The sequence below is a fragment of the Mauremys reevesii genome, linkage group 27, assembly GCF_016161935.1.
Source record: "Mauremys reevesii isolate NIE-2019 linkage group 27, ASM1616193v1, whole genome shotgun sequence".
Classification (NCBI taxonomy): Eukaryota; Metazoa; Chordata; order Testudines; family Geoemydidae; genus Mauremys; species Mauremys reevesii.
This window is the reverse complement of record NC_052649.1, coordinates 4,757,283-4,768,356: the sequence shown is the minus strand read 5'-3', so window position 1 is coordinate 4,768,356 and position 11,074 is coordinate 4,757,283. Positions and strand designations below refer to the sequence as shown.

The window sequence follows — 11,074 nt, the reverse complement described above, 5'->3', positions numbered from 1 at the left end:
CACTGTTACATTTGCCCCTTTTGGCCCCAGACGTGTCTGGACGGCTGCGGCCAAGAGGGAGGGGCCCTGGCTGCTCCGGGTCCCCCTTGATGTTCTTTCCAAGCAGCCTCCCTCGTGCCAGAAGTTGTAGCAGCACAAAGCAGGGGGCGGGCGGGCGGGAGGATCCCCGGGGAAGCTTCTGCAGCCCAGCGAGAGCAGCCAGATGAGCGAAACCCCCCCAGGGCAGGAGCCGGCTTCTGGGAGCTTCCCAGGCAGGGCAGCAGGGAGCAAAGGGGATCGGGCCAGGAGGGTCACTTTGCAGGGTGGAGTGCGAAGTGCGCAGCCGGGTGGGGTGGGGGGCTGGAAGAGGAGAAAATGGTCCCGGGGCGGGGAGAGGAGAGGCGGTGGATGGGGGAGGGGAGGAGGTGATTGGGTGGGGGAGGGGAAAGGCAGTGGAAGGAGGAGGTAGGGGGGCCTAAGACCACCCTCGGTTATAGTGTCTTGCCTGCCTCTTCTGCCAGCTGAGCCTGGAGCACAGCTCTCCAGACTCTGACTTTGCTGTTCAGCAGGGAGCATCTGGATCCAGGACGCCAGCCTCCACTGGAGACATCCCTCCCCCCACCACTTTGCATGGGGCTGGCCCCTCCTCCTGCCCCCTACCCCCACCCCATCGGCACAATTCCTCAACTCAGATCCTTCAAAGAAAGGTCTCAGCCCTTAACGCTCTTCCTCTTCTGGTTCGGAGACCAGCCCCCAGGCCGGACCCTCCCAGCCCCCTGGGGGAGGAGAGGCCCCATGCCCAACGCACCGAGATTGCGTCCTTTCCTCCTACAGAATAAATAGCTTCATGCTCGGAGGACACAGCCACGTACGCCCCGGCCCAGGGACCACGGCCCTGCCAGGGGAGACCCGGCGCCGGGTAGGGCGCGTCCATCCTGCGGTACCGGAGAGAGGAGGGGGCATCTCGGAGGGGGAGAGGCTCAGTTGGGCTGGGTCGCGGGGCTGGAGCTGCCAGCCTCGGGCTCCCTCTTGCCTTTCGCCGGAGGGTCTGCCCCGCCCTTGCCCTCCCCCTCCGCTCCCTCTTTGGCCCCCTCGTGCGTCTTCATGTGCTTGCTGAGGTGGTCGCTCCTCATGAAGACCCGGCTGCACACGGGGCAGGTGAACTTCTTGGTCCCCGTGTGGGTCTGGAGGTGCCGTTGCAGCTCGTCGGAGCGGGTGAAGCGCTTGCCGCAGAAGAGCCAGTTGCAGACGAAGGGCCGGTCCCCGCTGTGCCACCGGAGATGGGCTTTCAGGTGGGAGGTCTTGGCGTAGGCCTTGCCACAGCCGGGGATGTGGCAGTTGTGCAGATGCTTCTTCTTGGCCCCGTCCGGGCACGGACCCACCCTCTCGGCCTCCTGGCAGTTCGGGCAGCGGCACACTGCCTGCCCGGCGCTCCGGGGCACCGATCGCCTCGAGCTCTTTGGCCTAGCGGTACCGTCCACGGCCTGCTCGAGAACCTGCGGCTCCGGAGGCAAGTCGAGTGGCTTCAGCCCTTCCTGGCCCATCAGGTGCTGGGCTGAGGGCAGGAGGTGATGCGGCGGGCCACAGAGCTGGTGCTCAGCGGAGCTGTAACCCCCCAGCACCGGCTGGAGTCCGCCCGCGGGGCCAGGGGCTTGCAGGCTGCCCTGACCTGGCTGCAGCTCCATCCAGCTGGATCCAGCATGGAGGTCCCACCAGGGATTCACGCCGCCATCCTCGGCGGCGTTGCCGGGGTGCGAGGGCCTGAACCAGGGCTCGTAGGGGTGCGCCATTTCGGGAGGCGGCTGCAGGAGCTTGGAGTACGTGCCGGGGGCCAGCAGGCTGTCACCATCCAGGTCTAGCCTCGAAGAGCCATGCAGATCATAGCCAGGGGCAGCCGCGAACTCCACCCCGGGGCCTGCCAAGGGCAGGTGCTGGAGCTCCGTGGGCTGGAGAGGGGAGGGGAAGTCGCTGCCCGCCTCAGAGCTGCCGTGGGGCTGGTAGGGCTGCAGGGGCTGCAGGTCCGAGCGCGGAGAGGAGGCGCGCGGTGTGTCCGAGCGCTGATTGGCAAGAGACCCGCAGACGGCCGTGAGCATTGCCGGACTCCAGAGCGGGGCCGCAGCTCCGGCAGACCTGGAGCAGGAGAGAGAGAGGGAGAGGAAGGGGTCTGAGTCGGGATGCTCATTCCCCTCCCATGCAATTAACCCTGCACTGCCTTCCCTCGGAACTGGCCTGAGTTTCCCCTTCAACCACGGAGCCAGAGAGGGGTCTGGGCCAGGTCACTTGTTTCACTGGGGGCTGGGATCCTGCTGAGCCCCTCTCTGCACCGAGCTCGGCACAGGACGCCAAATGCATCCCGGGTGTAACCCCACTGATTTCAGTGGATGAATATGGCCCAGAGACGGCTCCTTTCTCATATGGCTGTGCCCCCAACCTCCCAGCAACCGGACAGAGGACACCAGGACAACAACAAGACCTTGGTTTTACATATTATTTGTATTCCCGTAGCCCCTAGGAGCACTGGTCTGGGATCCAGACCGTGTGGTGCTAGGTGCTGTACAAACACAGACCATAAAAGATGGTTCTTATCCCAAGGGGCTTGTCTAGAGAGCTTTTCAATCAGTAGCTCTCAAAGGGCTGTATCGTTATCCCCATTTTACAGATGGGGAAACTGAGGCATAGAGAAGAGTAGTGACTTATTGAAGGTCAGTGGCAGAACTAGGAATAGAACCCAGATCTCCTGAGTCCCCATCCAGTACTCGAGCCATTAGGCCACCATCCTTTGCCCCCAACCCTGTCCCCAAGGGCTGATGCCCTCCAGCTGGAAGGCTGTCCAGTTGGGTCACTGAATCCGGGGAGGCGAGATGGACAGGACAGAACATGAGCCTTTCACCCTCACACTCATCATCCAAAGCCGGTTGGAGTCAGTGGAAACGCTCAGGTTGACTTCAATGGGCTCTGGCTCTGTGACGCGTGGCAGATGGTGCTAAGGATCCCGAAGCAACAGACACCCTGGATGATGGATCTAATGCTGCTCCCCATCCCCTCACAGCTCCCCTCTGTCCGCAGAGCCCCTGAGCTGCCCAGCCCTGTATGGTCGCTGGACAGCATCTCAGCTTTGCATCTTCCCCTCTGTACGCTGTCCAGATGGCCAGGGTGTTTCTGAAAGTATTTTAGAGGCTCCTAAAAAAGGGGGGGGAAGAGCAGATTTAAGTATAGCTTAGTCTCTGTTCCTAAAAGGCCCTCGGAGACAGGCCCCTCTAATAGGCAGCTTCTGGGAGGCGGATTACAGTAATTACAGACTGATCGTCTGCGCTGCTGGATGGAAGAGGCTCCGGCTTCGCTCTGGAGCGCCTCTGAGCTGGGCCCAGGGTGGCAGGGGCGTGGGGAGGCCTGGCGGGGTATTTAGAGCTTTGTTCTGCACGGCTCCGCCCGCGGCGCTGCTCGTTGGGCCCATCCCCACGGGAGTGGCGCTTAAGAACCCAGGAGCTGGTCGGTCAGGTATGGGCCATCCTGCCTGGGGCAGCGGCCAATCCGATGCAAGCCGAACCTAGCCCCCATCCCTCCCTCCATAAAGCAGCTGGCTAGTCATGCAGCGCCGTGCACAAGGAAAAGCAGAGCGGATTCCTCACTGCCCCTTGTGACTAGTATCCTGAGCAATGGTGCCTCGCTGGCCGGCGCTTGCATTTCAGGGCTAGAGCTGGGGTCTCCCCAGGCAGACAAAGCCCCCCCACCCTCTTATGGGGGAGGGGCGAGTCCCTGATTGAAGTATAAACAATCACTAGCTCGTGTGTCCCTACTGGATGGAATCAGAATTGCTCAGTCGTGTGCCATAGGCCCAATACCGCTATGGGGCTTCTCAGCTCCAGTGGTCGTGGCTCTGTCTTAGGAAGCATCTGAGCGCTGCCCCAGCTGACGGGTTGCGATCTGCAGCAAAGGGACAACAGGGAAGTCCTCAGGGGACTGGGATGATGCCGGGGTCAGCAGTAGATGTAGAAAGGAGCTCAGTCGTTCCACAGAACAGAACATCACTGCATTGCATCACTCACAAGGAGGCCACCAGAATGTGTTACCCTTTGCTGCAGAATATACAGGGCCGTGACTTTAATCTTGGGGCACAGCCTCCTCCCTTTCCCTTGTGTACAGCTAATCCCAGAGAGGGAGGGAGGGACGGACGGACGGACACCAGCTCCTTCCAGGGGACAGTTCCACTGGGTTGGTCCCACCTGGAGCTTAGCTGCTCTCCAGCACCAACCCCACAGCACCCAATTTAATCCCATGCTGCCGGACGGCAGGGTAGCAATATTGGCGTGAACGCTGCATCAAGCTCATGGGCATTTCACAGGGCCTCAGCTCTTTATCTTACATACTTATCTGGCCCCTGTATTACCTGAGCATTTCACAGTCCAACACATTTATCCCGATAACACCCCTGCGAGGGGCAATTGAGGCACAGAGAGATTTGGTGACTTGCCTGCACAGGAAGCCTGCCGCAGAGCAGAGACGTGAACCAGGGTCTCCCAATCCCCAGGCCAACGCCCTAACCATTGGGCCACCCATCCTCTCACACGAGGCAGGCTGGTGGCCTTTGCTCTGGCACCAGTTGTCCTTCAGCGCTTAACAGCAGCGGGCGTGGGCCATCTGGCTGCCGGTCAGGAGAGATCTGTGCAGCAGTTTAGACCACTTCACTGGAGGCCACTGCTGGTCACCATCCCCAAACACTAAACTCTGCTCCCCTCACCCAACACCCCCGAGTTCCCTCTCCCTTCCCCGCTGCACTAGCAGATCGGGGGCTGCTACAGTGACGCAGAAGGCAGCCTCTGGTCCGTCTGGGCAGCAGTGCCAGGGTAACAAGCAGGAGCCTGGGCTCCTCTGGTGGCACCAGGGAGTTAAGGGGTCAGTTTAACACCCCATGGGCAGATTTCTGGGGAGCCAGTGCCATGACTTTCCAGACCCTGATGAATTTCAACTGGGAATCAAGATGGTTGTTAAATGGCAGCCAGTGCCCATCAGGGCAGCTGGGACACAGAGCCTACAGCTCCCCCTGCCCAGATGATAGGGAGGCAGGAGTTCTGTCCTCCCAGTAACCACGTCAGCTCCCCTTTCAGCACCTCGCTCAGGGCCCGTCTGCCTGTCCCAGGGCTGGAGTCACCAGCCAGCCCTGCCCTGCTCCACAGCAGCTGAGATCAGGGTTCAGGGCCTGCGTTGGGTCCCACGGGATCCCCGTTTGTTTCTCAGGATCCCAGCCGGTGACTCACCCTGCCGAGCTGCGGAAGCCCCATTGGGGCGAGGCGCCCCACCCCAATGTCGAAATCCACCTGCCAGGACTAGCTCCCGCCCCCAAGTTTCCACTAGGAGCGGTACCCAGCCTCCTCCTTGGGGCGCAGCCCTCGCTCTGCTCCAATTGTCTCCTGCCCCCAGGAGTCTTGCTCGGCCTTGGTACCCTGTACCCCATCTTGCTCCCCCACTTGGCAGCTCTCCATACATCCCCCCCACACGCACTCTCCCGGGCCCCCATAGCCTTCCTCATCTTCCTGCTAACGACCATTCGCTGGAGACCCAATCCAGACAGCCCAGCACTGCACAGGAGAATCCGCACCCTCAGGCCAGGGGACGCTGGAAAATCCTGACTCCATTTGGACAGAACCAAGGGAAACTGAAAGCTCCATTCCCCCTACTCTCTCTCCCTTGTTGGGGTAACACACAGCTCTCCCCACTTCCCCCTACCCTGCCCTGCATTGCTACGGACAAATATGTGCCAATCTGCATGTATGATGACATGGAGAGGTGTGGGTGGGGGTACGGGAATAGGGCAAAGACAGCCCTGCCAGCAGGAAAACAGGGAGAAAAAGCCACAGACACACCAAGAGGTGTCCTGGAAAGAGGACGCGTATGCCAGCCCCAGATGTATAGAAATCAAGAACGATGCCGCTCCAGAAATGGTCGCTACCAGCAGCATCCTGAACCTCCCCCCATATCACCAGGACAGCTGACGGGAGTTTTCTGTCCCCTTTCTCATGCGCTGTCCCCCACAGATCCTCTCACCGAAGGACCAGCAGCAGCGTTAAAGGGGACACCCAACCTCAATTAAAAAACAGAGCAAAAAAAAAAAAAATCACACCCTGTCGGAAAGCTTTTACCCGCCATTGTTCTAAGTAACGCCTGGGTGGGTGTGTGTGCAGGGAAACGTGCTTATGTGACAGTTGCCGTGTTGGCCAAAACACTAGGGATTGAACCAGTGATCTCCTGAGCTAGAAGCTAGAGCCGGAACTAAAGAGACAGGCCTCTCTAGCTGGGGGGTTGAAACAGTTGGATGGTGTCTGGGGATTGGCACAGAGAAGGATTTATAGCACTCACTGCCTGGTGGAGGACACTCAGGGCCATAGAGCAGGTGGAGGTGACAAAGATCAGAGGGGAAAATACATTTCTCTGGTTTTTTCCCCTTGTTTGTTTACAGCCTCTTCAACTGTGTCTCGAGTCAGTTTCACCGTTCCCCCCTGGCTAGTCAATTTCCCCTCTGAGTTTGTGTGGGTCTCTCATCCCAACAGGAGTGGAGGGGAGGGAGAACAATTATTGTACAGGCAGTGAGATGGGGACAGGCCTGAGGCCTGAAGTTGTTTGTTTCAGCGTCAGAAACTGACTAGAGTTCACACTGATGGTGCCTGACTGAGCAAACAGGTTCCTGGTATATTTGGACTCAGGACACCAAATCCAATTCTCTGCCCACCCACAAACTATGGGGCTCAGAGCTGAATTCAATTCTCCATCAGCTTTAAGCAGAACACTCTTTCCCCCACATTTCAGTGGGGAGGTGGAGCTGGGAGTGGAATTCCCTCCCAGGTGGCACTGCTCCAGCCCTGTCTTTGGCTCCAGGACGCTGACCACGCTAGGGCTCTGGTTTGAAACACACTTGCAGCATAGGGTGGCCTGTGTCCACACCCAACAAAATCACAACCCCATGAGAGGGTGGGGCCCAGTGCATGATTTTAGCTAGCAGGGCGGCTTAAAGAGTAACTCTCCCCACCCTACCCCTGCAATCCAGCATGGACTGGGAAACTGCGCTACAACCATGCTAGCTACAGCCAGGTCCAGAAGCTGCCGTCAGCATGGTTCAGGCCAGACAGGGCCCTACAGGGCATGGTTTAGCTTGCTTGGGTGAAGCTGATCTTCTGGACAAAGGCTCCATGGACCTTCCACCACCAGGGATAAGGGGGCAACAGTGCCTAGGAAAAGCAAAGCAGGGAAGGGAACTAACCAAGTAGCCAACTGGGAAGGTGCCCAGGGTGCTGATACTATCTGGGCTGGCTTCCCCAGAACTGGGCGGGTCCGGCTGCTGATGGAGAGGGGTGCGTAAAGGGTTAACACCGTGGTGGGGGGGAATCGGGAGAGAAAGACAATCCGCCACCCCCGGCACTGAACACCACTGAGTTGCCCTGAGCCTGAGGGGTGCTAAGGGCCCTCAGGTCTCTCTGACATCAGTGGCCACTTGAGGGCATGTGGTGTCTCTCGGGATAAGGCCCGCAAACACAGCGGCCGTCTGGCCGGCAGTCGGGGGCAGGAACGGATGTGGTCCCCTCTCCACATGGAATCACGGGCCAGGCTGGGTCTGTGAACAGGTGCCCAGCTCCCACCCTCCCTGTGCGGCATAAACAGATTTGGCCAAGCAGCCCCTGGGAGGGCTCAGCGCCCAGCCCTGCAGGACCCACCCCGGCCTCCCTCACTGGTAAAACGTGCAATTCAATGGCTCTTCCCTGCAGGACTCAGCCAGGCTCCTACACCCCCCGGTTAATTGCAAACACACACTCAGCCTCCATCAATAGGAAGCAAATGCTGCTTCCCGGATCCCCGGGGACAGCTCCTGCCGGGATCCAGAGCGATCGCCAGCAGGCTCAGCCCTGCCAGCACGGGACTCCGGTTATCTCCAAAGGGTAGCAGTGTCTAGGGGGAGAACTGAGCACAGGGGCCATCAAAGCCAGGCTGCGCCGCATGGTAAAACTGCGTAAGAAGCAAAGGTGCCCTGAAAGGGCCCAATCCCTCTTAGGGCCGAGCTAGGACGCTGCGGGGCCAGTTTCAGCGTACGGGGGTTTGGGTGACACGGGGATCTGTCTAATCCCCCTGCTAAGGAGCCAGGGCAAGCATAAGGCAAAGCAAGGACTCTTCCTATCCCAGCTCTCTCTAGGCTCCGGTGGGGATATCAACATCAGTCTAGACCTGGGGCCAGCTTGTCACCTCAGTGACACATGCACAGATCCAGAATCATCCCCCTGATTTCCCAGGAGTCATTCCGGATTGACACCGGCAGGGACTCAGATCCTCCTTCCAGTTCTACACTTGGTTAACAAAGCAGAGCCCCCACCCACTGCAGCCGCTCATGGCCTTGTCACTAACACATGGTCTCTGATCCTGGCTTTGCATTCCCAGAGCGCGGTGCAGACTCATCAGTGGGGCAGGGAGGGGAACAATCTTCTTACCCCAGGAGAGTATGAAACATTTTCCCATCCCCAGTCAGGACAAAAAGTTGGAATCTTGACGATTTTTGTGAACACGCGCAACATCTTTAAAATAAAACTCTCTCTTTGAGCCAAAACCAGGAACTGTTTCATTCAGAAAACACCATTTCCCCAAAAATAGAAATCCAAATATTTTTTCAATACGGGAAATTCATCAAAACCGGCCAGCAGCTCCCGGGAGCACTTTTGGTTTTCACAGGTCAACATTTTCCAGCAAAAAAATAAATCAACGTGTTGATAAATTCCTGAGCAGCTCCGCTAATAAACCCCTCAAGCCTCTTTCCCTGCACCCCCTGAGGAAAGTCTAAGGTGCACGAGCACCATTTTACAAGTGGGGAAACTGAGGCACTGAGGCGGAACCAACAAGCAGCTGCTGGTGATCGGCTCTGAAGAGGGGGGGTGGCAGGAAGGCAAGACCATCTCCCCTTCAATCGAGCCTGGCCAGGGGTCCAATCAACCACAACGGGGGGGGGGGCGCAGGGGCTGGATTGGGCCCAATCCTGCCAGCTCAGACCAGAGGCTGGACTGAGTTAATACCAGCCCCCCCCGTAGGACACCCTGAGCATATCCCACTTTGCACCCCGGCCCCCTTTGCATTGCGGGGCTGCCCTGGCGCAGCTACCGCCGTAGGGGGAGAACTTACCTGGGGGCCCGCGGCCCTTCTCCCCCATCGCAGCAGCGATCGCGGCCGCAGGAACTCCCGGGGCTTCGGCAGCAGGTGCCCCACGACGGGAGAAGGAAGGATCCGGTCCCGAGGCCCCTCCCCGCCCGGCTCCCAGGGGCGCTGACCGCCCCTGGACACAACCCGCTGCCCCCCAAGCGCCGGCGCCGCGGACAGCCGCCCCCACCCGCGCCTTAGCACCCGCGGGGTCGCGCCCCGCGGGCAGCCCCGCGAAGTTCAGCTACCTGCGGATTCAGCGGGGCCCGGGGGTGCCGCGATCTCCCCGCGGAGCCGTCCTCGCCGGGGCGCCCGGCCCGTCAGTCCGTCCGCCCGCCCCACGGGCAGAGCCCCTCGGCCGCTGGCCAGCGCCGGTCCCCGCAGCCCGTGCGGAGCGAGCGAGCCCAGGTGAGCGGAGCGATCCCGCCCCGACTCTCGGCCGCGCTCCGCTTCCCTCCTGGCCCGGCTCCGCCCCCCTACCTGCCCCAGCTGCTTTTAACCCTTCCAGGCAGGGCCGGCGCCGCTGACTCCCGGCCCCGGCCGGCCGGGGAGCCCACACCGGGGGTGGTTAGCGGGGGGAGACCGGCTCCAGCGCTGGGCTCGCCCCCAGCTCGCTCCAGGGGGCCCGATCGCGGGCAGGGCGATGGACACGTGCTTTGCCCGCACACCCCGGCCGGACACACGGGAACCCGCCGGCTCTAGGGCGCTTGGGAACGTAACTGGAGTGAGGCGTGATTATTAGCACCTCTGGAGGGGTGGCCACCGGCTGCCTGGGCCGGTCTCTCGCCTCTGTGTAGCTGTAGACAGCGGGGGCTTCCTAGCAGGGACCCAGCCCTTCTGCTGGCACTGCAGCCGGCTCAGCACACCTTTGGGTGCTGTAAAAAGAGAGAGACAGAAGGGATGGGGGGATGGGTAGGTGTGGGTGCATGGGAATGGATAGATAGATAGATGGGTGGATGCAAAGAAGAGGGATCAGAGTAAAGGATAGATAGATAGATAGTGGGGTGTTTATGGGAATAGATAGATATTGGGGTGTATATGGGGATAGATAGATAGATAAGATTAGATAGATATTGGCGTGTGTATGGGGATAGATAGATGTGCAGACAGATAAATGAGTACATGAGACTAGATAGATAAGATACAACAGAGAGACAGTTGAGAGATCAAGTAGAAGAGTATCAGAGGGGGAGCCGTGTTAGTCTGGATCTGTAAAAGCAGCAAAGAGGTGGGTATTCACCCACGAAAGCTCATGCTCCAAAACTTCTGTTAGTCTATAAGGTGCCACAGGACTCTTTGCTGCTTTTCAAGTAGAAGAGGTGGCTACTGGGTAGCTAGATGAGATCAGCTGGCTAGATTAGCCCGATGACGAGTGCCTGACAGCTACTGACATTCCTGGCAGATTCTGGAGAAAGCCCCAAAGCAAAACACAGCTGACCCCATTCCAAACCCTGCTCTGGGTCACCTGGAGGTCACGGGAGGGCACTGCAAACTGAAGTGACTTCGCTCTCTGGACTTTGTCCGTTGAGTGTGTGGACACAGAGGGATGTTTCTATTTGACTACAAGCCCCCCCGCCCTGTCCTTTCACCAACCCTCCTCCCATCTCCTGCAGAACCCACTGGCAGGAGCTGCGGCCCTTGGCTGGGAGACATCTCGCTGAGGGGGCCGTATTGGCTGTTTGTGGGTCATAGCGGTGAGAGGCACCTGCACACCAGGCGTCCTGATTTAGAAAGGACAAGTCTCTGTGGCCAGGAATATTGGCCATTCTCTACCCCACCCCTCCAAAGACCGTTCCTGGGCCCTGATCAAAGCTCACTGAGGTCAGCGGAGTTTTTCCATTGACTTCAATGAGAGCATGTCAAACTCACGGGGGTGAAGTTGTCTGGCCTGTGCTATGCATGAGATGAGATTCAATGACCTAATGGTCCC

At 59.3% G+C, this 11,074-nt stretch overlaps 1 protein-coding gene across 3 annotated transcripts; it reads right to left on the bottom strand.

The window, feature by feature from the left end:
* Positions 1 to 445: 445 nt before the first annotated feature.
* On the bottom strand, positions 446 to 9,705 carry SP6 (Sp6 transcription factor). 3 transcript variants are annotated; one of them, XM_039516868.1, is made up of 2 exons: positions 9,625 to 9,705; positions 446 to 2,109 (listed from the first exon to the last, which is right to left on the bottom strand). In XM_039516868.1, exon 2 carries the CDS (start codon positions 2,070 to 2,072, stop codon positions 960 to 962), a length of 1,113 nt encoding a protein of 370 aa, XP_039372802.1. In that variant the 5' UTR covers positions 2,073 to 2,109; positions 9,625 to 9,705; the 3' UTR covers positions 446 to 959. The 3 variants fall into 3 exon arrangements, with proteins under 3 accessions (XP_039372802.1, XP_039372801.1, XP_039372804.1); XM_039516867.1 differs by lacking the exon at positions 9,625 to 9,705 and adding an exon at positions 9,393 to 9,596; XM_039516870.1 differs by lacking the exon at positions 9,625 to 9,705 and adding an exon at positions 2,876 to 2,968.
* Positions 9,706 to 11,074: the final 1,369 nt, after the last annotated feature.